Here is a 27,762-nt window from a genome sequence, read left to right as displayed (position 1 = left end):
CTCGTGATGGGACATAAATTGATGTGTGCGAGTGGAGCCAGCCCGCTACAGCTATTCGAGGGTAGTCATGGAGCCGCGTCCGCCGGGTTCTTCCTTGTGTGGATTGTGTGTGCTATGCCTAGTCGAATTCTATCAAATGATGTTATTATTATGTCGGGTTCGGCATAGCAAACTGTCCAGAGGAGCTACTCACTCGGTCCGTTTGTACTTGTGCTCTGCTCTGCTTTGCTCTGCTTTGCTTTGCTTTGCTGCAAGACCCGGAGGCTACGCACTGTAGTACTTCGTACCGCATCGCACCGTACCGTACCTCGTGGCATGGCAGGCATGGCATGGAGGCGTGGAGGAGCACAGTACTCGTCCAGTGCGTGCAAAGGAGGGAATCATGGCGCTGGTTCAATCATCTCCACGGTTGGATACACAGCATCTCGACCGTTCCGCAGCACAGACATGATAGCCACGGTTCCATGCCATCCATGGTCCCACGGGCCAGTGCACGGTACGCTACCAAGCTGCGGGGCCCGCGTGTCCCCTTGGTGTTGATGAGGCGTTTCTGATGGCTGATTGTACAGTAGCCTCTGGGGAAATGAAGGACCTGCCTTCATCTCTTGAGGTATTACGGACGACGCCGTGGCGCGCTTCGTGTCCGGGGCCTGCAGACGGATAGACACAAGACGCAAGACAATCTCGATTATTCCAGATCAGGAGCTGGGATTGTAATTGGAATTGGAAAAGAAATTGTAATTATAATTGGAAAAGGAAAAGGACGTGGAATAGAATTAAATGGGAGCTCGGGCCCGTCGTAGAATGGTGGTAGCGGGACTCTGGATCGTGAACCTCGATTATTAGCGATGCAGCACACTGTAGTACTCGTACAGCACCAACCTTTTAACTACCTAGGTTAATGGCTCTGATTTATTACGTAGGTTACTCAAAACTTGACTTGGTCTACTTTATCCTTACTACTTGAGCTTCTTTATTGCTTACAGTATTAGAAGCAAACAAGCATTGGGTCGCTAGTATTACATGGATAGGCTGGCAGTGCTTATATACAGGTACCTAGGCTGTGCTTAAACCACCTTCACCAAGCGTAACATCACAACACTGAAGCATATTCTGACACTCTTAGTAGGTAAGGTATCCTATATATGGTCCCGTGGCTCATAGTAACCTAGCTGGTCGCCTAGGGCGCTTATTAGCAGAAGCTTTTGTTGGTTTCTATTTCGCATCACTCCTGGACATTTTAGGGATTGACACCTTTCGCATATATCCTCGGTCTACCTATCCAGTACCATCATTGAGATCATAATGCAAGAGCCCAGTCTATCGGAAACTGCCCCTCGCCCATCAGTAAAAAGAAGGAGGGTCATAACCAGCTGCACCGAGTGTTATCACAGAAAGCAGGAGGTTCTTTGCTCTTGTCTGGTGTTATTTGCTGCCAGCCTTCACGGCCTCAGAACCTACCGTTTGTAATCAACGCCAACCAAAACATTTATCTTACAGTGTGATCAAGAATACCCTTGCAGCAATTATGTCGCGCGAGACGTCGCCAACAAATGCGTTTGTGCTAACTCGGCAATGTAAGAGATTCCATAGCGTCTTTGTTTGTCTGCCAACCTCCGAAATTCTCTCATGGCAAGCGCCAACGAATCCCAGCCTCTTTGTAGGTGGTGAGAGGCCAAAAGAGATATCTCCCTAGGAAACCAAGTTGTTCAATCTGCCCCTAATTAAGTGGAACGTATTGGGACCTTCAGTCAGCTTGGATCCTCATAAGCTGCTGGAACCAATGCCTTCATAGAGCTAGAGCTGATGAATCAACGTATGTGAGCAGTAATTATATTTCCGCTAACTCATCTGCAGTTTTTCAACGATGGGCGTAACTTCACACATAAGTTTCAATCCGTTCGTATTACACACAATCGCCTCCCTCATAGGCCCAGCTAGGTTCAGAATCTTCAAGATGCCCTTTCTATAATTGCCCATCTATCGCCAAAGCCTGTTATAGACGAGATCATTGCCGTTGATTTCTTGGATGCCAATGGGCATTACTACATCGTGGAAAAGCTCTACTTCGATAATCTTCTCTCACGTTTTTATAATGCCAAACTCGGCCCCGTCGCGTATCTCATTTCGGATGATTCCTCTCAAGTGTTGAGATTCCTTCCTGCTGTCTAGTTTGATGTCGTTGCTTTGTCTCTGCGATTTCTTTCGCCCGGTACAGAAATAGTGAGCCGTTTTTCTAGGTTTCTCAAGTAGTCACAAGAACTAGGGGTGCATCCACAACAAGGAGCTCCTCAGTCTAGTCTTATTATTATCGAGGGGACGTCAAGATTATTCTAGTATAACGAGCATCAAAACCGCGTGCCAGTGTGGATCAATTTATATCCTTGGGATAGGTGAGTTGTACCCATAATGTTACCTGGATATAAAATTTCCTAACAAAATAGTCTCATGGCCATGGCCATTGGACAGCCAAGAATAATCATCAGCAACGATGATAGCAACATCAAGGTCCAGACATGTCTTGGGACTCACAATATCCATATCTTCCTAAATAGCGCGAGGAAATATTTGTCATCGTTTATACGCTTCTCACAGCGTTGCATCACCTTCATATCACCACACGTGCAGAAAGCCGGGATACTGATTCCCAGCCTGCAATTCCTGCATTAGACTCCCAACAACTCCGTTTCGATCAAATAAGTAAACACCATTATATACTATTCCAGCTCTCCTTTTATACCTACAACGGAATAATGTCTACACGCTCTCCGACATGTAGAGCCTTGCTGATTCGGAATTCTGTCTTCCTTTTGTCTAGCAATTGATTGCTACATACACTTTATGCTCCATCTCCATCTCCATCTCCATCAGCTTCCGTTGGACTGAGTTCTGATGCCGACCTTCGAATTGGTGGATTCTCAAGAAGCTGTCGCCCCAGTCCGAGACTCCTATAGCATAGCCGATTTTATCTTGCATAGCATTTCTAGGAAGCGCCATGGTAACCTTCTTTTCTCCATTTTTATTATCCCATGTCCTGTTTAACCCCGGGACTACAATCATTTATTATCTATCTAACGTCCTTGGATAAACTTCCATTAGCCGAAGATCTGCAGTCCGAAACACTGGTTCAAGGAGTATTATATCTCTTGTGACATTGAGATGACCCCTACTAAGCAGATTTCTGTACATACTCTGTACAGTATCGGCAGAATTCGGAATTTTTGGGAGCTTTTCCGGTAGGGTTTAGTTTTGGACATGAATTTTTCGGCCATAAGTAAGGTGCGTCACATTTTCATTAGTACTTTGTAGGTCTACCGCCACCGAACGCGAATGAGAGCTGCGTACAGACCTATTTAAACACAGCATAGCACAAGGCATTTGTCTATCAGTGTATTCTACAGAATCCTTACTTCTCTCCCTCATCTCATAACTTCAACAACTTCAGCTACCTGGCTCCACCGATAAAAGTACAATTTCACTCTTTCATGCTGAAGATTAGCGGCGAGCTCTCTTCCCAAACAACTAGATCTTCAGACCACAAAGGCGCCGCCATTGTGGTTAGACACCCGTGGCAAGGTGAAAGAGCGGACCCACTCCTTTTCGTCCGCAGTTTGCAGGGTCCTGAACGATTTCCCAGGCATGAGTATTCCCTTGATGGAGATAGTAGACCGTGTCCAATTTTGACTATTTTGAAAGTGTCTTATATAATAGCAAGAAGTCAGTTAGGTTGAAGGATGGATGAGGGAGGAGGGGTATAGGCCGAAGTTACCGATCGGTGCTCTCTGGTAGTGGTATATGACTTTGTCCGGTAAGATCTTGGATGATGGGCCATCTAGACCCAGAAAGTGTTCTCACATGAGCACTTTGCAAAGATTTTAGAGAGCTTGTGAAATCTTTTGATAATAGCTGGTTAGGCAGGGCGCAGAGTTTTGCCGCTTGGATATTGTTGGAGGTAGAGTTGGAACGCGACTCTCCCTTGGACTCTCCTTCCCCTTCACCTGGCGATTATCAGAGGGAACTTAGGCGTTGGCTGGCTGATTGGCAAAATCAAGGCTCTTGTTAGGCTTGATTGAGAGCGGTCTGCTGAGGGCAGAATGCTGGTCCTTTGTACATTCACCATTATCCCCTTTGTCTCTCTCATCTTATCTTTCCTTCCGCACCGTCCATTCTCGCACCATCAAGCATCGAAATTGCCCACCACGAACGGCGACTCTTCACATATATCCTACGTATATTTCACACTATAGCTTCAAGCTCCCAGCCACTGCCGGACAATACCGCTTCAGTATCAGCTGCTCCGCTAGTTTAGGCTCTCAGTTCGATGGAGTCAGATAATCCTGGATCTCCATTGCCTGACAGTGACGACAGCGAGCACATCGCGACCGAATTGCCCGAATACAGACTATGGCCACCAGAACGAGAACTAAATGATAAGAAATATTTGGGTTGGGGTCGGAAGCAGTATGTTGACTCTTGGTTTGAGCAACGGCAGGCAATGTTCCGCGAAAATGATAAAGACAAATATCACGAACGCCAGCGAACTATGCAGCAGATGGAACGCGAAAAGATAGAGGAGATGAAGGAGATTCAGAACCCATCCAGGACGCATCCGCCAGGATATAGGCCGTGGACGCCAGAACCAAAACCATGGAACAGCAAGGCACACGTGGTTTGGGGTAGGAAACATTTTGGAGAAGAATGGTATGAGTATCGCCTGGCTTTCGCGCATCCGGAGGACTATAAACAAGACCATAAATTTGTGAAAATACTTGACAGGATAGAGCGAGAAAAGAAAGCAGAACAACGAGCAGAGAGGATGGCGCTTCAAGGTGAGGTAGAGGTTATCGGTGCCGTGCCGACTACCATGCCCTCGACCGTCCTACAACCGATCGAAACTGGTGACGATATATCCATATCGTCTAATGCCAGCGACAATAGATACCCTACACCTTTATCCGCTTTAACCGATGATTCAAGAGTGCCATGGTCGCCAGGGCCATACTCGTATGATGAGGAGAAAATATTGGCTTGTGGTCAGAAACATTACGGAGAGGACTGGTATGAACAGCGGAGGGACATGGTTCGTTCATTGGACGAGGACAACATATGGGAAGCTGCAGAATGGTTGGAAAGGCAGGGCCCGAAGATCGAGGCAAATAAGAAGGCAATTGCGGAGGGAGAAGCTTCCTGGAATCCCCCCCTAGAGTTGCTTCACTCCCGCCAGTTTCTCCAGCAACCACAGCATCCCAACACAGATGAGAGTGCTGATGCCCTTCACGCAGAGCCCCAAGTTCTACAGCCAAAGGGCCGGGAAAGTCGAAGACTCGCCGGTCGATTACCTGAGTTTGGCCTGCTCCCAAAACGGGGTGAACCAGCGGCACCTTACGAACCCCCCTTGCGGCACAATTCGGACACAGGCAAGTCGAGTACTTCAGGCCATCGCAGCCGCGCATCGTCTGGGAAGAAGTCAATAGTAGGAAACGGTGCAAAGTCTCGACGGGTTTCGAAGTCTACGCAAAATGGAACGAACCGCTTAAGACCAGCGTCAGGACCACCAATGTAAATGTCCGGCGAAGGTAGGACCACATCAAGACGCCTCATAATTTGTAACTTTGCGTCCGGGGAGTGATGGCGTTATACAGGCATCCGAGATATTAGGATGGAAAATGCTTTTCACCTGTCTTGTCTAGAATTCGATGGATTTGGGTTTTCAGCTCGGGAATGTTTACATGATTCATAGTTCCGGTCAGGATGTTAATCATGCGCCAACATCAATCGTAGTAACTTTCCTTTCTGCCACGCCCTTCAGATGGATAAGTGTTTCTCCCTACGAGTTTTGTCCTGGCCTAAAATCATGTTGTTAAAGACGAGCTTAACGTCCTCCCTAGTGATCTCAGGCATGTGATGGCTTTAATAAACCCTGAATAAACCCGAGGTTATACTTTATAACCTCCGCAGTACGAACCCTCTTCTAACCCCATGCTCTGTGCCTGTTTTCTTTGCAGCTCACTTGCGTCGGTTCCCATTCCGTGATTTCGAACATTTTGCTCAACTTCTATGATCCACCCAATGCCGCTAATATATTAGCTCCACAATTAGTACCCATCGCAAGGACAAACACCCACAAACATTACTGTTATGATTTCCGACTAGCCGTAGGCCAATACGGCTAAGATTGAAAAAAAAAACTTCAAGGACAATTAATTCAAAAGATTAAAAAAGAAATTGATCACTACGAGGGTCGAACTCGCGACCTTGGCGTTTCTTTATTAACAAGTTAATATTAGCACCACTAGAAGATATTAGTTTAGATTTTATTGGTAAACTGTGAGGGAAACTAACCGCTCTAACCAACTGAGCTAAGCGACCGGGTTATTTCTTGACGGCCCTGGCTTATTTCAAAATATATAGAGCAGCGAGCCCATCAGCGTTCCAGTGAATTTGCCTCGGAGCAATTTTTAACAACCTCGGACTAAGGACCGTGGGTGGTTAATAGCTTCTAGAAATGGTCGCAACACGTGAAAATAACTGTTAAGTGTAATTTTCTTTAGTCTTTCTCATTTAGAAGGCCAACTTATTGAACTACTTGTCGTTTGTAAATCCGCTGTTGTGACACTGCTCAGTGAAGCTGTTTGCACACAAAATCATGAATGTTGAAGAGGGGAAAAGTAGTGAAAAGAGGGTATGAACTAAAAAGATCTTGAACTACTGCATCGTGCACAGTGTCCTTGAACAGCCACTGGATGTGAACCTCCATCAGATCATGAACTCAGTGCTCAAAGCCCTGACAGTTCCCAAGACATTGTACAAGAAACAGAAAATCAGGGGACCCAGAGTAGTATCTGTATTATAGGCTACTCTAATGATAACCTGCGAGAAGTACCAGTTGTAGTACAGGAGATATGCCAGTCAATAATACTCTGGATCTTCTTACCATCATCAGCCAATGCTAGAGTGTTGGTAAACATTCCCGAAACAGCATCAAGATCATCGGCAAGGCTGGATAAATCAGATATCGAACTAAGAAGACAAGGCTGCTTACTTTTCAAGACCTAAGGTATAGTTGTTGCTTAAACTCAATATTATTCTCAAGGCTCACATCTTCCAAAACAAAACAAATCTATGTTTTCAGTTGTCTAGAGTCATTGCGAAAATAGTACAAGGTGCCGTACAACGAGAGATTCAGTTAAAAACAAAGCGCTTAGATATTTTTGGCCCCACTTCAGCGGCCTCATACTTTCCCTCGTGGCGTAAAGACAAGCTCTAACTTCCCCGGCGCAGCCGTAAACTGATCCCTCATCTCCTTCCAACACCGCTCTCCATTCTCTCCCGGCGCGAAGGCGATATTATACTGCGAGACTAGTAGAGTGGTAACGAAGCGGAGCTCTGCGATCGCAAGGTCCTTGCCCACGCAGGTATAGCGCCCTATGGAGAAAGGGTTGAATGCGCGACGGTCAAGAATCATCTCCGGCTTCGAGTACCAGCGTTCGGGGACAAAGTCGTTGGGCTGCACGAAGGAGGTCGGCACTAAATGGAGTCAGTCTAACATGTAAATACGAATCGGAGGGAGCGTGGGAACTGACAGCGGCCGATGGTGTAGCGTGGGGCTACGATTGTGATGTTACCGGGAATATATTGGCCTGCAATCATGACTCCTTCTGGAGGGGTCTCGCGATACCCACCTGTTGGGACGGACGGATGGAGGCGCAGGATTTCGTTGATAACGCCGTTAAGATGGTCGAGACCTTGTAATGCTCGCGGATCATAGATGTCGACGCCGAGCGCCTCCTGTCGTAGCTTTTCTGCATGAGAGGGGTCTAGGGCGAGGCGGTAGAATAGATAAATCAAGGTCGAGGCAACAGTGTCGCTATCAGGTATCAGCATAAATTAAGAATTCTGCGGAGGCTTTTCTGAAAGAGATTCTACCTTCCGGCTACGATCAGAGCCACCGAGTCACCATCCAGCAAGAACCTGTCCTGTTCTATGCTATTATTCTCCTTGGATGCGTTGATTAAACACGATGATATCTACTAGTGTCAGCTGCGATAAAATTGTATTCGTTTGGATAAGCATACGTCTGGTTTGTCAACCTCGACCTGGAGCCATCATGTCAGCCAAGAATAGTAAGAGCCTCAGTCATTGTATGCTTACTTCAATTCGCTCAGTCATGCGGTCAGAACACCACTGAATCATCGTCCTCCAGTCTCGTACAATTGGAATTATAGGTATACTCAAGGCTAATTGGATCAACCATGGTACTGCACTAAAAGGTCCGAGTAAAGTGAGGGCTCGACGCAACATAAGTACGGCATAGTGCCACTTTTCGTTTTCAAGCATCTTAAAAGATCTTGCGAAGGCAAAGTCCCCCATGACATCGAAGGTGAGGAAATAGAACCATTTAGACACATTTACGGGCTTTCCAGCAGTAGCTGCGATATGGCTCTCGAGTTGCTGACCATACGAATTGACACGGTCTTCGTAATCGGCCAAAGCTGTTGTGGAATGTGTTAGATTTGAAAACGAACGAACATAAGAGAACTCTTGGTTAAGTGCAAAATTTGCCTTCACGAACCTTTCTTTGTAAATCCTTGGTTCCAGACTCTACGGCGTTGATCATGATGCGCCTTATCCCGAGTTGTGTTCAACGCTGTCAGTGGAAGCAAGATGTCGTACCAGACTGCCTTGGTACAGTTATTACCAGGGCCGTCCATAACCTTCAGAACCTCGGGAGAGAAGATCGTGAGCTCGGTCGGACCTAAGGCAAGTCATAATTATTAGCATCAATAAAATCGATTCAACTAGTTCAAATCCACATACCAGTGCGAACAATTTTGCCATATTCATCGTGTATCTTATCCAAGAAAAGATGGTTGTGAGAGTCGAGCACATGAAATACATGCCATAACTTGCTCACACCAGCCATCCAAGGGCCAGGAAAGGCTCGAAGGCTATGGAATGCCTTACGATAGATGACGATGCTGGTGATAAGGGAGACGACATAACTCCCGACCAAGATGGCAGCCGCCCTAGACCCTTCAGACGATCCGAGGGTCTTAACTCCGTAGAATGATACTACGGCCAGTAGAAGGAGATATACTCTGGCAATGATCGGAGCTCTCACATGATGCTCTCCTCGGATGAAAAATATAAGGTGGGAGGCTATGCCAGTTGCAACACCGGTAGCGGCAATCTGGTAAGATGTGGACCAGCTGGTAGGAGAAACTAAAGAAAGCATATTGGATATACAATCCTTGTTCTGGGGACGATTACTGTGCATAAGAAGATGCCGAACAGAAAGCTTTTATCATAGGTGAGCGAGAAGATAGAAAATGGAAATGGAAATGGCAATGCTCCTACATAGCATACTGTACTTAGCCACTGAGCTTTGCGGTGGACAACAATACCCGTATTTTGATAGGCCAAGCTATGACTAGAAGTAAGCCGAGTTTTGATGTCTACGGCGAGGTGCCAGCATCCTAATTTTCCGAGGGGACTGGGCTAGCGTAACGGTCAGGACCTTGCCGCAGCTCAGCCAACTATTTTAAAGCTGTATCAGCATCAAACTATAAAGAATAAGTACGTGGGAATATTGAAAATCAATGATATGGAAGGATTTGAGGTTTGGACCACTGGGGACTTTTCTCTGGGGCGCCAATTTCAGGGCCCATGGGTATGCCCGACAAGGCGGGCCTTGGTTGGACTGTGGTGTCCTTCGCGCTTCCGCCAAGCATGCTGCTCTATCTCCGGCTAATGATGGCGACACCGAGCATCGATCGCTCTACCTGCCTTTGGCTCGGCCGTTGCTAGTAGCTCGATACCATACAAGGTGAAGATATACGTGTACGTGCCTCCTGAGATATTGCCGTGAAGCCGCCGCCGGCACGTCAGTAAATGATTGTCTGCGGGCTGACGACTAGTCCGGATGCGGGTTTAGGGCTATGCGGGCGGCGGTATAGTACATAACTGCAGATGTACCTCGCCTTCTTCCCGGTTATCGAGATTCCCGAGATGGATGTACGTTCTGTACGAAGTACGAAGTAGGTGCGTGCTGACGACGTACAAAGTTGCATGCAACGTCGACAGAGTTATCCCGCACGGGGGTTGGTACTGCACGGTAACGTGGCTGGGTATGCGTAGCCGACTCGTACCCCCAAGGTTCCCCAACCGTCTCCAAAGGGTCCCAGCCATCCTTGACTTCGTAAAGTACATATCCCGGGCTACTCGAGTAACATGTGCAGCCCCAGCGTGGCCAGCTCCGGAGGCGTCTAACTATTAATGAGATAGGCCTACAATCCTTCCAAAAAGTCGTCTTCTAGCCGCCATACTACTGGTCTGGCAACTTGATATCCTTTGGCCGTGCTATCCATTGATTTGCTATTTCGAGGTTTATTTGCTCCGGCTAAACACAGCAGCTCCATCGCTCCCACCGAGTGATATGCCCAATTTAGTATACGGCATTATCTGTAAACACTCGACGTTATTCCCGAATCCTAATTTGACTAGGTGTTCGTCTTGGCCCTTGAGCCATAGTTGATCCTCTCTGTTGGCGCAGTGCCGGTTTGCCATCGCTTGAGCCTTGAGTGCTCGTTCACAGGGATGGAGGTAAAATTTCTCTATAATTATAACTATAGTCAGAGGCGAGGGAAGCAAGTGATGCTCCCGTGCCGGACAAATAGCCTTATGTACAGATCAAAGGAAAAGTACCATGATATCGAGAGGTTACACTTCCCATCGATAACAGACTACTTGATTTTCCGCCGTATTCAGGAAATTCCTCCCCTGATGGACTTTTGCTGAAAGGGTAAATGCACTGCATTTCTTACCTTTCTCTGCAAGAAATACAACCTTAGTGCCAGGGTTCACTTTGGGACGGGCTGTCTTCATTTTCGATTACCTTGCTGTGTGCTGAAGACCGGGCTGTAAGACATATACACTTCCTCGGAGTCCCTCCGTCGTATATATAAGATACATCTTGCAATGACCCAACAGGTAAGATAACTGGGTGTACGATCGATAACATTTAAAAATTTCAGAATTTCCTAGACTAACATATTTCCAGACGAAAGCTCGTGCCGAGCACAACAACCCTCCCTTATACCACATTTACACGATATGGCTCTTCACTCGCAGCGACCTGAAGACAATAGTTGGCCCAAGTACGGTGTTCGGTTTGGTTAGCCTTCTATCGGGCCCAGTACTAACGACCAACGCGTCGCCATTCATGATTGGAATTGCAATACGTCTCCCAATCATTGCGTTTTGGGTCTGGATCAACCTCCTACCGTTCTCAATCAACAATCAACGGCAGCCAGACAGCGTTGAGGAGGACCGTGAAAATAAGGGGTGGAGGCCGCTGCCATCAAAACGGTTGACGCCGGAACAAGCGACAAAGTGGATGTTGGTGTTATATCTGCTGGCACTCTTCTCGAGTCTTGTAGTGGGAGGGGTCTGGCAGTGTATTGGGCTAATCGGCCTCGGGTATTGGTATAACGATCTCAAGGGAGCCGACAGCAATTTCTTCATCCGAAATTTCATAAATGGTTGTGGATATATATGTTTCATCTCCGGGGCGTTGCATGTTGGATCAGACCGTTCTATTACTTTTCTGCGGCCCGAAGCATATGGATGGCTTCTTATAATTGGGTTGGTCGTCCTGACTACCATTCAATCGCAAGACATGCACGATCAGGCAGGGGATAGTCTTCGCAACCGGTGGACGGTCCCTCTGGTGATTGGAGACTCGCCAGCTCGGTGGTCCATTGCTATTTTGGTTGGGATCTGGTCTTGGTTCTGCCCAACGTTCTGGCAGCTGGGCGTCGAAGGCTTCATTGCGCCAGTCGCCCTGGCGACAATCATTATTTTCAGGTACTTGTTAAAGAGGTCGGTCCAGGAGGACAGGATGACATTTCGGATTTACAATGTATGGATCGTTAGTCTGTACACCTTGCCTTTGGTTGCCAGGTTAACAGAGAAAGTAGTTAGCATTAGTTGAAGTCGAAAGGCATTGCCTATATACGGTTTACAGGATAGATTTAGATAGAACAAGAGCTCGCGTTTTGAGGGATCACTCCTAAATATGACTTGGCTCAAAACAGCCGTGACGATAGAATCCTTACTGTTCCTGAGTCTAGCTCATAAACATCCACAGTGTTTCAATTATCAGCAAGAGTAGATGACAAGATTCTGATAATATTTCAAATTAACATCGAGACTTAGGAGTCCGAGGCCCCTATCTTCCTGCCCACAGTAACTAGTCTATCTAATTGAATGCTCATGTTCCTCCTATTCTGTGTAACCTTCTCAATCAAACCCCTCGCAACGTCGCCCTGTCCACCACCAATACGATCTAGCACATTATAACTGATTTCTTCAGCCGCCACCATAAATGTATCCAGCATGTAAGTTGTGACTTCTGGGGAAAAGGGGTTGCGATCCGTGACAATTTCGGTAAGCCCATGGTCGGCATATATTTGGGGGAGGCGCTGGGGCCAGCTGTGGAATATCCTGTTAGTATAGGTTTGAAGCGGTTCCATGAGTCACGAGGCTTACTGTGTCGCGAGGAAGTTCACTGGCTTTGTATTCCCCACTGTCGCATTATAAAACAGAAGCTTGTCGAGGTCACTGCTGGGCTCGCCTCCTGTGCTGCTAATGGTTTTCCAGGATGCAAAATCAAATTCGCCCCATGAAATGTAGCCTCCTGGTTCTGATTTTTTTTAAATTTTCTCATTAGTTAGGGGCTAAAGGCCCAACGAGGGGCAAAACGCACTGAGCATCTTTATCATGTTACGAATGACCGGTTCAGGGTCATTGTCCTTGACAACAGAGTTGAACATTTGGATGTGGATGATGTCGTACTGTTCATGCAGATGGTTGGGAGGCTCCGAAAGACAGTCGTGGATGTACAGGGAAACATTTGAAGGCATAAATTCTTTTGGGGGGCATTGTTCGTGACTGACGTCGAAGCCATCTAATTGTGCTGAAGCGGGTAGAATTCGGGAAAGCTCAGTAAGCCAGATGCTATACAGGAAAATCAGTTCTGAAGTATTTAGAAGCCTATCAAGGCGCAATATTACCCAGTTCCAACACCAATCTCGGCGACCCTAAGATTCTCTGCATTGGTGGGGATGCTTGGGTGCAGGAGGTAGCCTCCATCTTTCCAAAGATAATGTTGGATGTTCACTCTGGGAGCTGAGTGTCAGCTCTGAGCGAGAGTGCAATGATAATAGTAAGGACCTTATGTTTGAACCATAACCTCTGGACAGGATGTACTCGTCCTTCACAGTGGCAGTTTCCGTCGCAGGAGTCTCATCTGCAACCTTCGTCACAGGGGTAGTTTCATTCACCACAGTGCCTTGCTCCGTATTGTCCGCCATTTCGGAAGGTTTGAAAGTCCAGAGTCAGGTCTCAAATGTTGGGGTAGTCCAGTAGCAAAAGTCATGTACCAATGTCCAGAAAATCGCCACCTTCGTATTTCAAAAGCCCCCAAACAGTTTTTTATTACTCGGTATTTTACGACAAGCAATAATAAAAACCATTATGAATATATTTCGTCAGCGCCTGTCGGGTCCTTAGCCGCATTTGCATGGCCCTCGATATGACTTATCGTCTACTCCATAGATACGAAGTACAGGGGCTGCGAACCGATCGCACTGAGATTGAGATCCTCGTCGTTTCTGTGGCCTGCCCTGCGATACGATGTGATATCTGGTGGGAATCGTGGGCTTCTATGGAACTCAGGTACGAACGCAGCCGGGTGTTGAAGCTACGCCACGCCATTGCGCCTCTTCCACGTACAATTTACTGACCAGGCGACTTGATACAGTAGGACGATATCTCGAATAGGGATGGGCAGACTCGAATGATCGACGGATGCCCCGCGATGCTTCGATCCTACGGAGGAAGTCCCAAAAGGGCTCCGCCGTGCGGTGGGTGAACGGAGTGTCGGAAGGCGATAGAAATTGGCGAAAGATCCATGTTAAATCTTTGGTGAGGTCGGTTGGCCCACAGGGTTGCTGGGAGCGGCAGGTTTAATATAAAAACAACGCTTAGTGAAACGCCTGAGCCGCGTGCATGTCGGGCCTGCTCTGCCCAGCAGCCGAGAAAGACGTTGCCATGTCCAATCCACCGCTAACAACCAGCCGGCTCAATGATGCTGGTGGACGACATACTGTACCTCTATACTTCGTCTAGATCATGATTCAAAAGAAAAGGGCGGGTCTCGATTCCTCGAAGGCGTACCGCTAGGTAGCCTGCACCAGTATTCTTGGTACAGTAAGCAAAGCCTTGACTCTTGCCCCTGACTTGTTATCCAATTTAATGCCGTGCTACAATGACACCGACATGTACTCCCTAGCCACAACATAGAGAGGGGTGGGTTTAGCAGGGCGTGTATCTGACGGTACCTATTCCATGTAGCACTCTATTATGTTGGTGATATCGGGACTAAGACGTTTTGTAAATCCGCATGGCTACCCCATATGACTGGTAGGTTTCCTGGACTTGTTCCATCTTTCAATCCTCTCTCATTATTACCACTCTAACTCAACCTAAGATCTTCACTCACCAAGGAGACCCTCAATCAACCTGAGAATGTCCAAACCAACTATTGTTCTGGTGCCCGGAGCGTGGCACAAGCCCGAAATCTACGCGCCTGTTGCCGCGTCTCTGTCCAAGCATGGCTACCCCACTGTGAGCTTGCCACTGGCCTCCGCTGGTGCTTCGCCACCTCACCAGGACTTCGATGGCGATGTCTCTACCATCCGAGACTGCCTGACTGAGCTGGTCTCAAAAGACAAAGAGGTTGTCCTTGTCGTGCATTCATACACCGGCCTTCCTGGCGGCGAGGCCCCCAAAGGTCTTGGAAAGAAGGAGCGTGAAGCCAAGGGCTTGAAGGGAGGTGTCATCCGATATGTGGTCATCAATGGATTCGCAACGCCAGCAGGCTTCCGGCCAGCAGCCAAGGGAGATTATTCCCAGATGCCTGAGTGGATGAAGTTGGATCTTGAGGTGAGGAACTTGCTCATCTGACCGTTCATCAAAATACTAAATATACTTTTATAGAACGATGTTGTCAACGTCTCAGCTGAGGATGCCAAGAAAATCTTCTACAACGATATCTCTTCTGAAAGAGGAGATGAGCTAGCCGCCCAGCTTGTCCCTCAGAGTCTTGGTGTCTATTCCAGCACAGCAACCTACGCAGCCTGGCAAGATATCCCGTCCACTTTCCTTGTGGGCGATACTGATCAGAGCTCTTTCTCGCCTATGGTGGTGGACATGATGATCAAGGGGGCTCAAATGGTTGAACCAACTGCATTTGATGTGATTGAACATTGTAAGGAGGGCGGTCATTGTCTTATGATTAGCTATCCGGAATGGACGGCGGAGGCACTGAGAAGAGCAGCTGGGGAGAAATTCTAAGCAGGTGTATTCTCAGATTTTCTGTTGGCCGAGGTGGCAGACACATGTAATGTGCCAGTGGCTAATTGACACTCGCGGCGTAGCTGTAACATGCTGGCAATGATCTGCCAGATATGAATATCTTGAGCGAGGAAATAACCATGTCAAAATTATATCCGCCGCTCACTCACGGTGTTTCCGAGAATATCTCACTATGTTCCTTACGCAATCCTTCCCAGTGCTTCAAGGTTGTAATAATAACGCAATCCCTCACTTGCTCAGCCCCACCACCGAAAGCAAATACTGCCGCCGCAGATATTAGATACTGCGTATATCAGGGGTAATAAGACTTAGCGGTTCTAGGAGGAATGTAAGGTACCTGCAGTGAGCTAGCCAAACCTGGTTAAGTATCGAAACAGCTGAGCCGTCCGCCCACTTCCACCACACTCCTGAGCAGAGACTACTCGGTAGTAGGTTGCATACTACCACATGCCGGGCCGTCAATCCTTCTTCCATGGCCCTTCTTTGAAAATGCCGATTCTTATCTTCGGTATACCTCAACTCCCTCAATCTCACCTGCCAATTCTCTCATTTACTTTAATCATCTCACATTGTATTCACTGCGTGCTAAAAACAAGATGGCAAGTAGTAGCACTCCAACAGCCAAGCCTGGCTACATGCTCTCTCGCGGGTTTACCGCCAACACAAGGATAGCCCTTCAACACTACCTGTGGAAAGATGGTTTAAACTACCTCCTCCATCCCAGTATACCCACCACTTCAAAAGATCTCAAAATTGCTGAAATTGGTGTTGGAACTGGGTATGTCATTATCCATTTTCGCAGTCTCTCTTAGCACGCAGAGGCTGACAGTCCAAAAGCATCTGGCTTATTGAGCTCGCTCGTACTCTCCCCCCAACAGTGCAACTCGATGGCCTAGACATCAGTTTCGGACAATGCCCGCCAAAAGAGTGGCTACCTCAGAATATAGCGTGGGTTACACATGATGCCTTTTCAGAACCCCCCGAGGAGTTGCTAGAGAAATATGATGTGATTCATGTACAACTGTTTATTACACTCATAAGGGATGGGAATCCCGTGCCGATGTTGAAGAATTTGATAAAAATGTTAAGTAAGTGCTGCATACCGAATCCATGTTTCCTGTTGGTAGCGGGTTGGCTGACAGCAACCGCGTACGGTAGAGCCCGGAGGATACATATCGTGGGGTGAATGGGATGTCGCCACCTGGGAGGTCATAAGGATTCCCTCCGCTCCATCTCAAACCAACGAAGAGCTCAATGAACTTCGAGAATACACCTCGACGCTAGGGAAAACGAGGCCCGGCCCAAGTTTCATTAGCAGCGGGTTCGTATTTCTATCTTTCTGCCCCAGCTCTCATTCACTTATCAAAAGTTCTCGACATCCATTGCTAACCAAAACCACTTTACCTTTGCAGCTGGATCACCCGCCTACACCAAACGTTCGCTGAAAATGGTCTCTCAAACGTCATTGTCGACCGGCATAAATTCTCAACAGAAATCGCAACACTACTGCTCGATACATGGATGGTTGCGAGCCAGGAGATCAGTGCTAATATTCTAGATGGGCTGGGAGGTGGACAGGGGGATGTTGCAAGAGCGCTGGTCGAGGAGGTCGGCAAGAATCGTGGGAACACCGCGTTCAACTTAGAGCGGGTTATCACCATAGGCCAAAAGCCGTTGAAGTGAGCCGCCTACAATGCAGGGACAAACGGGGTAGTATCGGTGCGTTTTCTGAGGGCAGGGTTAACAAAGCTGCTGTTGGGTATCTTTCGGGAGTTTGTGTTCGTTACTCGTACCCTGGAGTCCGATAACTGTGGGGTCGGGTAATTCCTCGTACGTATCCGAGTAGTACGTACGAAGAAAATTGCGGGAGTACTCCGTAAAGTTAAGGTTGTGTTATAGTGCTGGAATGAGGTTGGGAAGGTGGCACAGAGTCCCTTTGTGGTCTGCTTGGTGCTCGTGCTTCGTACCCCTTTTGACGAACCGAGTAACTGCTCGTCCATCTTCTGAAAACCAGACCCCTCTTACTGTCCTGTACCAATTAGTGGCTCTCAGCTCGGAGTTTATCACTCCGCCATGACGGCAGCACGGCTGGACCCCCGGGCCGCGCCGAGGCGTTTAGTTCTAGTGTGCATTAGTGTTGCCCTTGTACCGCCCCCCCATATAACCTATCATACCTTACGTGGCTAGATATTGCATTGAATCTCCGAAGTACACTTATCAATACACACCCAATTCCCATTTCGTGATCGCCAACCCAACTTCATGCCGGTAACCAGCAACCTTGAAGCCCTTGTTGTGGCACAGACACGAGCCGTCTGCGTGGGCGCTATCCTTGGTTTGGAAGTTCAATTAAGATCCATGGCCTTGGCGAGTGAGATTAGACTGGAGATGCAACGTAGGGAGTCGATGGCGGGGTTCGAATGCACTCCTTCTGTCGTCCTCTGCCAGTAACCACGTTGCTAAGGCAGGACTGGCATTCGTTCGTACTTACGAATGACGTATGTTGGACTGTGAGGAACGTGGAGGTGATGCCTTCGGTGCATCATGTAGGAGAGAGGCACAGCTTCTCGCTACGTCGAAAGGCTGTGTCACTTCGCATGCGAGTTAAAATCCACTGCGCAAGATCTAACACAACTGGCTACTTCCTACGAAGTACTACGCACTGAGAATGAATTTGATATATGCGAAGCGACGCTTGCGAAGTATGCTTGCACATATTAGATAAGGAAGAATGCCACGCCAAGTAGCTCGACTCCTCGCCTCGCACTAGTGACCTGTCCGTCTTCTGGGCGATTAGGATCAACTATTAGGCAGTACTGTGCTACTAGGTCAGGGAGGGGATGATCGTCCTCTCCCCCTATATAATTGAAACGAGGAGATAAGTAGCAATAAATGGCTATAGTCCTAGGCCCGAATAATAACCTGACAACCGCCTACAGTGCCTGCCTACACCTCCACAGGGAAATCGGCGCGTGAAGTTGCACGAGGGTCAGGTAGGTTGTCTGCTGGGAGACGCCGACAGCAAAGGTATTTATAGTCTCCACTAGGAGGATTTCATTAGTATATAGAGGTAGGCAGGTGTGAAGCAAAAGAGTGAGCAAGGTACCTAGGAATACCTTTAAGAGCGCAGAAGCAGCCTATGCGAATAATGCCCTCCTAGACATGCCAGTTGTAGGAACTGAATATCTTTACTTCAGACTTGGTAACAGGGCCTCCTTCGTAATCGGGGCTGGAATAGCTACAGTAAGTAGCCCCAGGTGAAGGATTATAAGGTAACGCTCTACGGTAGTAGTCGCTCCGATCACCGCCCTGGGGTTTGCGGAAAGCCCTAGAACAACTTTGCTAAGAGCTGCATAGCATTCCATGGGGCGAGATGATCTTGGCAGAACCCTCCAACCCAACGGCTGTCCGTGCAGTAGAGACAATATTACATGCAACTGGAACCACACCTCAGCAGGGGAGAACACCAGCCGTCCGTTAGGATCTCAATCCTTTGAAATCTGCTCAATGTTACGGTGTAATAGCCGGTGGTGGGCAAGCAGCGAGCAGCGAGCAAGCTGATGCAATAATATGCCCACGATATGCCCTTTGATGACCATGCAGAAGGGAGGTTGAACAATGCCACGAGGCAGCATAATTGACATAGTCCTCCCAGGTCGTTGATTAACCTTATTTTTCCCCAATCCTTTTGATTCTCTCAACTGACTATCGGGTATCGCAAAGGCGTGCGTTGTTGAAAAAAGAAATGGCGCCCATAACGGACCCCGATCAATCTAGGCCTATCGGGATACTGTGCGCCACGGTGATCTTTCTTACGCTGCCTCCGGTCTTCGTCGGGTTGCGGCTCTGGGCGCGGCGAATGAAGAATACCGCTCTGGCTGCTAATGACTATTATATTTTGGTTGCGCTGGTAAGACTTGGTTGCGATCCCTTTTCTGGATATACATCAGCCCTAACGAGTGATGTAGGTCTTCACGATGGCGTTTAATGTCAATGTTTTGATATGTAAATCCAACTTGCCATGTTTGAAAGCCCAACTTTCTGACTAATTCTTGCAGCCACCATAAAGGGAGGGTTCTCTCAGCACGTTATTAGATTGACCCTCGAGGAGAGTGTTGTCCTAGGCAAGGTAAGTGGTGGATCGCAACTTTCGCCTCCTGGATAGCCTCCTAACCAACGTGACAGACTTTCCTGGTAGCCACGGTCCTGTGGCCTTGCGCCAACACTTTTGTGAAGCTGTCGATCCTCGATTTCTACACCAAAACATTCCCAAATCGCACATTGTATTATGCCGCATGGGTGCTCCGCATCCTCACGATCGGGTACGGTATTGCTACCGTAGCGACAGCCCTCTCGATCTGCCGTCCTATAGCATTCAACTGGGACAAGACCATCGTAGATGGGGTTTGTGCGGACGTACCGAAATATTATCTGTCTACCGCCATCATTAACTTACTTGTCGACTTCGCCATCGTGTTCCTTCCTATGCCCATGCTATGGGGCCTCCAAATGAAAACCTCGAGAAAGGTTGCGTTGACATTCATCTTCGGACTAGGATTCGGGTAGGTACAACCTCGCTCCTGCAAACATACCAAAGCCAGTCCCCCTAACTGTTGACGTCCCCGTAATAGCATCTGCATCATCTCCATCCTGAGAGTTGTCGCAATCCAGGAACTAGATTATTCGGATGTCTCGTACAACATTGTTTGGGACACTATGTGGACCGTTCTCGAGCCAACCCTCGGTGTCATCAACGCATGCTTGCCAATGCTGCAGCCGGTAGCCTCGAAAGCTAGCAACAGCCAACTATTCAGCTACGCCAGATCAGGAAAGTCGACTAAAGGATCAGGATCCACGAAACAGCTTTGGACAGCTAGTTCGTCAACTAGAGGCGTCCGCAGTGACCATTCCAAGGCCAAGAATTTCGTACGCATACCTGGTGACGGGTACTCCCTCACGGACCTGTGCACGACTCAGAACGATATCAGCGGCACTACTATTGATGGAGAACATGAGAGAGATACTTACATGGAATCAACAAGGAAGGAGCCCGTAATCAGGGTCAAGAAGGATTGGGACGTGCATTCCGGTGTGTAAGATTAAAAAAGAACAAAGTTTGTAGTTTTTGAGCATGTTTTCCGCAATCTCATTATATGTAACACTATGCTGCTGCCTTTAAAAGTTATGACCTTTAGACAAGCTGCTATTTCTAGGCCCCTCGAAAAACAAAATAGAAGTGAACCCGTGGTATAGTTTGAAGAGAAGGCAAAAGAAGGCAAAATCCCAGTAATATACATCTAAACATTAGAGCAAAAGCTGCAAAACTGACCGTGACCGCGTAATGGTATAATGCTGTAAAGACAAAAGCGATATTCAGCAGATATCTGATCAAAGGCTCACCATATTCTCCGTGCCCGGATTCCAGAAGTGAATAATAAAATCTCATTAGCAAGAGAAGCCTGCATATGAGTTGCCAAATCGGGATTCGTGGAGGCGCCATGGGTATCATTCCCGCTGCCAGTTTGTAAGAAGCTCAACCTCGGCGTTTCTTCTTCGATCGATGGAGTTTCCATTCCGCCTTTGCGACCTTCATTAGAAGCTCCTCGTCCTTGACCGGCACCCAACTCGTAAGAACTTTCATCGCATTCTCGAAATCACTGTCGAGAAGTATCTCTCTTGTGCCGTCAATAAGAGCTGCGCTGGTGGCGTGAAGAACATCCAAACTCCCAGCAAAAGGCCGGTCCTCCGTTGGTGAAATCGTGGGCTCTGGATCGCCAAGAAGCATGAAGACGTCCCAGACACGTAGCTGGGCTGGAAAGGGAATTGAGTAATTGAACAGAGTGAGGTACCACCTCGTACCATAGGCAGTAGGTTCAATACAAAGCTCGGCCTGGGATTGACGTTAGTCTTGAATCGAGCCACGAAGCAGAAGTGACTTACGAGCTTGCGAGCTACCTCACTACCATCCAGCCATTGTTTCTGGAACTCGTCGAGCGCTGCCATCAAACCTGGAAACCCGGTCTCATATAGCTTGTCAAGACCTCGAAGTGACCACATCCTTACTACCATGACAAAGGCCATTTCTTCGTCATAATAACAGAGTAGAGTCGCTGCTAGCGACGCCATCCCCTGAACATATCCAGTCTCTGGGAAATACAAGGATATAGCATGAAGAACCCGGAACAGTAGACGCTGGCCCCCTCGATACCGCCTTCGGAACATGATGTGGCTATTGATTGTCCTCGGAACATCGATATCAATTTGAACGTCATCTGCTGAGCTCTGATGCTGCAGCCTATCAAAATCCAGGATAATCTGCTCATCAGTCGCACTGTCCTTCCTCTTTTTTGCAGAGGCGCTCAAGAATGAATGCCAGGCTGCGGCTCTCCACCGATCAGGTATACCCTTCCATGTGCGTTCAATCAACTTCGAATTCCGCGTGTCAAATTCGAATTCCATCCCCTCTCCATCTTTGCCTGTCTTGACCACCTTGGCCATTTTCCTCCACTTTTCGGTACGATCCCATTCCTTTTTCTTTAAACCCTCTGACGCCTTACCACCTTCTTCGTCTTCAGCGATATCTGCTAGACCTGGGGGTAACGTGAGCATATCGCCTGCTTCGTCCATCCAGCGCCTATCCTTATTGCCAGGCAACCGATTCGCAGCGGCGCGCAATTGAGCTCGACCAATGGTTCTTGTAGATTGGGCCGATACCTGGGTGTTCAGAGACCTAGCAGATACTTTCCTATTTGGAGAAAGCCCTGCTTTGCCAGAAACGGCAGCTAAGGAAGAACTGCCAAACCTCTTTTTTCTGGGCGTCTCGGATGCCAATTGGAGCACTGTAGGAATTCTTTGAAGTGGCCTCGGCTCCGGAGTCCCAGGTCTTGAAATACAGCGCATATTAATGAAACCATATCGATCCACGTCCCCTCCGTTGACATCCTCCCAATCTTCAATGCCTCCAGCTCGTTCATGCTCCCTAATTTCGCTGCTTATTGATATACCGCTGCTAGGGCGCTGGGCGTCGCCATTTCCATTTGGTGTTAGAAGGTCATTCGCGCTGTAATAGTGAGCTAAAATTCCCCCTTAAAATGTTAAAAATAACAAACCTTGGCCCCCCCTCTACTACTATTATTTCCTCCTCGATATCAAGATCCGCATCTGCTGGAATTATACCATCTCGCCAGTCTAAAGTTGGCTCCTGCTCATACATCGACCTGACCTTCTGCGACTCCTTTTCGACATCTTCGGATAACACTTTGATAGTCGGCGAGGCTACCATGGAGACGCTTGGTTGTCTGGACTGCCCGTCAGTGAAGCTCGTGGGTGATTGTGTCCTTAAACCTACCTCGGTCCCCCGTTTTGGCGCGCATGCCCATTCACGGCCTTCCTTCCCCTAAACATAACGCTCCCTCTTCTTGAAAATGTAATATGATCTAGGAACCCGCCATCCAGCAGGCTATCGGTCGGTATATGGGTTGTAATTGGCGCAAACTCCTCGTTTGTTGATATTGAAGAGGAGGACGCAACCTTCGACGCGGTACTCTTCCTCGAATTTGTCCTTTCCCGCTGTATGCTGGAAGGGGTGGCATTCGTCGTCCGAGCGCGTTGCCCAGTATGAATTTGTGGTGCGGTCTCTGCGACGTTGGAAATGGAAGCTACCAGTGGGGAATCGAAATTTATCGCAATGCCCAGCGCATCATCCTCAACTGTTCTGATCGAAGCTTCTGTTGCCCTGGACGATAATGGTGTCACGGGCGCAAGAACGGAATCTCTCTTCGTGGTATCCTTTTCGTCGGGTGTTGCTCTAGGGGGTTTGCGCCGCGCAGAATGAGGATTGATACCGACGTTAGGTACGGTTGCTGGCGCTGGCGCTGGCGCTGGCGGCGTGAAGGGAGTAGTAATCGGTATTGGCGGCTTCGCAGCAACGGTCTCCCCGTACCGCAGCGCGACCAAGTCTAATTCCGCCTTGGTGGACCTCTGTGGCAAAGATGAGATGGCCTTGGAGTGACGCGCTGCTGTTCCAGGGGGGCGCCATTCTTTCATGATGTCCTCCAGATGGACGCCAATCTTATATATCCTTGCTTAGCTGGCGCACTGAACGGCGCTGGTCCCGAGCGTACGTCGTAGTCGCTGGTAGCTTGGAGGGGGGATACTCCGTCTGGGGCAGAGCATGGATCCCGATGTTTATGCTCATAGCGGGGTCCGTAGGTACGCAGGTATATAGTGGTGATCGAAACCTTGTGGGAGACAATAGGAGGCAATAGAGACGTGGATATATAAACCTCCCTCCCCCAGGTCGAATCTTGCGGGGTGCGAGTACCTTGCAGGCAAATAGGAGTACAAAGAGAGCAGGAGGCGAGGTATGTACGAAGGTACCTAGGTACATACGCCAAATAGCCCAGATCTTACATGCATGCTCCCTACTCGTACATTTATTTATTTATCGGGGCCATCGCGACCACTGAGGTGCTCAAGCGTGGTGTATCGATCGGAGCAATCGCTTGTTATTTCTTTTTGAAAGTCGGCAAATCGCAATTTATACGTCTAGTATCGCCCCCCTATATTGTTCTCTATACAGCCTAGACGCTCTATGGGTACACCACATAAGTACCTAGATAGTTATATACCCATCGCAAGATACCCTTTTTAAACTCCTTTTCTTAGCCTAATCAAGAAATCTGCTTTGTTTGGGTACTATTATCTTCAAGTTAGCTCAAGGTGGACAGAAAGCTTCTAACGGATGTCGAAGCGCCCCTTTTCTGACTACGCCTGGTATCCAGTAAGTGAAAATGTTATATATAGATCTGCGCTATCCCCTACTCTTCGCTTTGTGTTTCAAGTCTCTATTGTAAATACTCAAAAGGTACTGTCGCTGCGTCTGCGTCGGTCTACTTCATTGCCCTACTATCTCCAGCCTTCCTCTCCAGCACCAGAAGTTCAAGAACCTGCAAGCTATGGATCCATCGTCCTCTATGCCAATGACTCCACGCGAGTCTATATCGAGGAAATCACGATTCTCAGCTCTTTTTTCCAGATCGATAGATGAGAGACTAGCAATGTAATTATGTGGCCTTCTAGACTTCTTTGTTGGAGAGACTACGCTCAAACGAAGGCGGTTATCTCGCGAAAAGATCGAACAAATTGTCGGTGGACAATAGGCATATTCGATAAAGCCTAGATCTTCCTACATGCTCTACGGAGGTAGCACTTTTTAGTGCTAACAAATGCCTGAAAGCACATCTGTAATTTTCAGAAACCCAAGTACTCTTTATCTTCGTAGGGGCGGGGGTACCCGCATGCCGCAAGTGGTCAGCCCTTTCTTTGTGCCCAATGCCATCGCGACTTACAGCAATCTACGAGGTGTTATTTCTCTCGTGTCACGTACTGGTAATCTGGCATGCCAGCTACCGAACGGAGCGAAAACAACTTCTGAGATGGAAAGTGCTTTGCATACGGCGAAACCTCTGATACCCTGAGGAACAGAGACGATTTATTTTCTACACAAATACTATTCTATTCCGTACCTAGGTAGTGTACGTGACATGGACTATCCCGAGTTACTCGAGAGTTAACACCATCCTCATAATTGACGTCCAAGAGCAGATCGCTCAGTTCCCTCCCAACGCCGCGCAATGCTTCCTTCCAAAATGCGAGGTATCATCTTTTGCCGGCCAGTTCCCAAGTCTCGCACATATTCCCCGCCCTTTAAATATCTTCGTTCGCCCAATCTCGTTCTTGGTACGTCGATTGTGCACGCCCTCCATTCAGATCGAGCTTTGCTAGGAATTCTGGCGGGACGGTGGGGATATATTTCCGCTCACGCTCGCGGTTTAGACCCCCAAACCCAGCGCCATAACTAATAAGCATATCTGTGCTCGTGGGCAGTGAGAACGGGAGCATGAGAGCTGGGTCCAGAAGAAGGTGCTCCGGTGCATCATCTTCATCCTCGGGTAGCTGCTCCTCAGGTTTCAACGTAGTTGCATTTGAATCGGGAGTTGCAGGCGCTTGCCCGTTCGCGGCCTTCTTAACTGGCGTTGTGTTCGGTGATGCAGCAGAGATCCTCTGCCGCTCCTTTCGCAGCTGTGCCTCTCTTTGCAAATTGATCAAATACTTCATGGCACTTTTGGGGAGACCTTTCTCTCCGACTTCTGGCCGGTAATGCTTCACGGAATGAATGAGCTGCTGTGGTGTAAGCCGTGTAAGTTGCTGCAGAGTGCCAACTAGCGCCTCCAGATCATCCATTCCAAGTGATGAGAAGCACTGTAACCATTGCAGCAACTGGATCAGAGGCGCAAGATGCCTTCGCGCCGCGTCAACTGTGACTTCGCCTGTTGAGGTCATGGAGCCATGCTCATAATGTTCCGGTTGCCTATTGTTCAGCCGGGCCCATTCTTCGAGACTCGAAACATTCATTCGGATCTGCATTGCCTTTGTTCGCGCAAGATATTTGCGATTCGACATAATACGATTGAACAGTTCCGCCCCAAGCCAGTAGAGCAGCTGGGCTAATATTTGAGAGGTTATGACGGAATGTATGTCGTATAAATCCAGCACGAAAAGTGTTGAAGAGAGAAGTGATGTTACGTTTCGTGGTGATGGTTTGGCTCTCTGCTTTGGGGAAGGCGGCCGAAACCGTTTCTCAGCAGGTTCTTCTTTCACAGTGTTCTTCCTCTTGAAAATTTTCCATTCATGCTGGAACGCAATATCTTCAAAGCCCGGGATAGTTTCATGATCCAGCATTGCGGAGTCTAAAACCTTGTCCATTCTGCGTTCTGCATCTCTTATGATCAAGATGAAGATTTCGTTGATGAGTTCCGCCAGTTGCAGTTGGAACTCTGTGGTCGATTCGGATAAACCTGTATCCTTTTTAAGATAATGCAAAAGCAGCGTCGCATTAGAGATCCAAAACGCAAGAATGGTCATGTCCCATTGATTCTTTTCCACAACATCGTTGATCTTATCCATAGCAGTGGTGAGCAGTTGAGCAAGGAGCATTTGGTCCGCATGGTAGTGGGCATATCGAGCACTGAGGAATATCATGTTGGCGGGAACAGGCTTTTGTGATGGAGATCGCTGAGGTGTCATGTTGGTAATGATGATATCCAGAATCCGGCCCAATTCGCTTTCCTGGAACACAAACATCTGGTCATGTAGACATCTAGTCCAATCAAATTCTTGTGCTTCTTCTTCGAGCTCTCCCGGTGACTGCAGGATATCAGTGCCATGTATCTCCTATATTTTCACTGTATACGTACCTCTGGTTGATCATCTATACCGACGTTCCCCAAGTCAACTTCCAAGTCTCGAGCACTTTCCATCATCATGCGTCGTCTCAACTCATTTTCAGCCATTTCCTCCTCGAATCGATCTTGCGAGAATCCTGGGTTATAAAAATCATCTGTGACTCCAACACTTCCAATATGATATCCACTATCGTGCAAATAGCCCGAGATTTCGCTGTCAGGGGCAACAAAATCAAATGCCGTACGTCCAGAAGAGGATTTGACCTCCGGAGATGCACCATGGTCCAAGAGTGATTTTGCAATGCCCTTGTGCCGATTCGTCATAGCCCACATAAGCGCACTCCATTGGTTCCGATCCTGCTGGTCGACATTTGCGCCTGCGTCGACGAGGGCATTAACAACAGCCTCGTGCCCCTAAAAAATTATTAGCAGAACTCGTATGCTTTTCATAGATTGATACCCACAAAGCAACTCGCATAAATCAGAGGCGCGGTACCCTCCTCGTCCGGCGCATTTATATCCACAAATCCCTTTGCTTTCCCATTCAGGATCCGCTGTATCCGCTCGACATCTCCATTGCTAGCGGCCATATTGAGGACTTTCTGCAGGATGTCCCTCTTCTCCCCATCTGATAGCTTGTCGTCTGAAGCCACTGCGTTCTCGTCCTCGCTTGCAGAGCCATCTCGATGTGCTGCTTGTGCAGCAAGCATCTCCATCAATCTCGAGTCGCTATCGCCAATTCTTTGGGTGGCAAGATCATCACCGTACGCATCGCTATCTAATGACAGGTTGTTAAACTGTAGTGGTTTTGCCAGGACCGGGGTCGTCAGGAATTGGGATTGCCCTATCGAAGTCAGTGAGTTTCAAGCTACCCAGATACCCACGCGGGCAGTATTCCCGTACCTTGCCACGCATCATACATCTCAGTCTCAGGGGTGAAGTGAGAAGGCACACTCTTGCGATCATCTAAGGATTTTGGTAGGTCTTCAGGTAGGGCTCTAGGCTTCTGGGTTGCCCCCACTTCATCAAAGCCACCGGCATCCCCACCATTATCCCCAATATCCATTGCGGAATGAGG

The 27,762-nt window shown here is 48.2% G+C and overlaps 8 protein-coding genes across 8 annotated transcripts; 4 read left to right on the top strand and 4 right to left on the bottom strand.

Annotated features, from left to right (window-relative positions):
• Nucleotides 1-4,321: 4,321 nt before the first annotated feature.
• BP5553_01276 (uncharacterized protein) lies at nt 4,322-5,563 on the top strand (the record flags this gene model as incomplete). The annotated part of the gene is made up of 1 exon (XM_032009899.1): nt 4,322-5,563. One exon carries the CDS (start codon nt 4,322-4,324, stop codon nt 5,561-5,563), a length of 1,242 nt encoding a protein of 413 aa, XP_031873953.1.
• A 1,291-nt stretch (nt 5,564-6,854) lies between these two features.
• Nucleotides 6,855-9,235, bottom strand: BP5553_01275 (Cytochrome P450; the record flags this gene model as incomplete). The annotated part of the gene is made up of 9 exons (XM_032009898.1): nt 6,855-6,999; nt 7,053-7,120; nt 7,238-7,527; nt 7,584-7,867; nt 7,927-8,027; nt 8,076-8,096; nt 8,152-8,492; nt 8,573-8,755; nt 8,818-9,235. 9 exons carry the CDS (start codon nt 9,233-9,235, stop codon nt 6,855-6,857), a joined length of 1,851 nt encoding a protein of 616 aa, XP_031873952.1.
• Nucleotides 9,236-12,212: 2,977 nt separating this feature from the next.
• Nucleotides 12,213-13,373, bottom strand: BP5553_01274 (S-adenosyl-L-methionine-dependent methyltransferase; the record flags this gene model as incomplete). Its single annotated transcript, XM_032009897.1, has 5 exons — nt 12,213-12,492; nt 12,550-12,703; nt 12,767-13,017; nt 13,074-13,181; nt 13,234-13,373. The coding sequence occupies 5 exons, from the start codon at nt 13,371-13,373 to the stop codon at nt 12,213-12,215; spliced, it is 933 nt and encodes a 310-aa protein (XP_031873951.1).
• A 1,216-nt stretch (nt 13,374-14,589) lies between these two features.
• BP5553_01273 (Uncharacterized protein) lies at nt 14,590-15,417 on the top strand (the record flags this gene model as incomplete). Its single annotated transcript, XM_032009896.1, has 2 exons — nt 14,590-15,006; nt 15,061-15,417. 2 exons carry the CDS (start codon nt 14,590-14,592, stop codon nt 15,415-15,417), a joined length of 774 nt encoding a protein of 257 aa, XP_031873950.1.
• Nucleotides 15,418-16,034: 617 nt separating this feature from the next.
• Nucleotides 16,035-17,121, top strand: BP5553_01272 (S-adenosyl-L-methionine-dependent methyltransferase; the record flags this gene model as incomplete). Its single annotated transcript, XM_032009895.1, has 4 exons — nt 16,035-16,216; nt 16,276-16,526; nt 16,597-16,759; nt 16,851-17,121. 4 exons carry the CDS (start codon nt 16,035-16,037, stop codon nt 17,119-17,121), a joined length of 867 nt encoding a protein of 288 aa, XP_031873949.1.
• A 2,176-nt stretch (nt 17,122-19,297) lies between these two features.
• On the top strand, nt 19,298-20,535 carry BP5553_01271 (uncharacterized protein; the record flags this gene model as incomplete). Its single annotated transcript, XM_032009894.1, has 5 exons — nt 19,298-19,348; nt 19,407-19,443; nt 19,497-19,567; nt 19,624-20,000; nt 20,070-20,535. 5 exons carry the CDS (start codon nt 19,298-19,300, stop codon nt 20,533-20,535), a joined length of 1,002 nt encoding a protein of 333 aa, XP_031873948.1.
• Nucleotides 20,536-20,971: 436 nt separating this feature from the next.
• On the bottom strand, nt 20,972-23,484 carry BP5553_01270 (Ypt of gyp1p; the record flags this gene model as incomplete). The annotated part of the gene is made up of 4 exons (XM_032009893.1): nt 20,972-21,328; nt 21,379-22,498; nt 22,548-22,736; nt 22,787-23,484. The coding sequence occupies 4 exons, from the start codon at nt 23,482-23,484 to the stop codon at nt 20,972-20,974; spliced, it is 2,364 nt and encodes a 787-aa protein (XP_031873947.1).
• A 1,662-nt stretch (nt 23,485-25,146) lies between these two features.
• Nucleotides 25,147-27,750, bottom strand: BP5553_01269 (Ankyrin repeat-containing protein; the record flags this gene model as incomplete). The annotated part of the gene is made up of 4 exons (XM_032009892.1): nt 25,147-26,646; nt 26,697-27,098; nt 27,149-27,528; nt 27,588-27,750. The coding sequence occupies 4 exons, from the start codon at nt 27,748-27,750 to the stop codon at nt 25,147-25,149; spliced, it is 2,445 nt and encodes an 814-aa protein (XP_031873946.1).
• Between the last annotated feature and the right edge of the window lie 12 nt (nt 27,751-27,762).

This window comes from Venustampulla echinocandica, assembly GCF_003357145.1.
Source record: "Venustampulla echinocandica strain BP 5553 chromosome Unknown scaffold_0, whole genome shotgun sequence".
NCBI classification, from domain to species: Eukaryota; Fungi; Ascomycota; class Leotiomycetes; order Helotiales; family Pleuroascaceae; genus Venustampulla; species Venustampulla echinocandica.
This window is presented reverse-complemented; position numbering and strand designations above follow the sequence as displayed.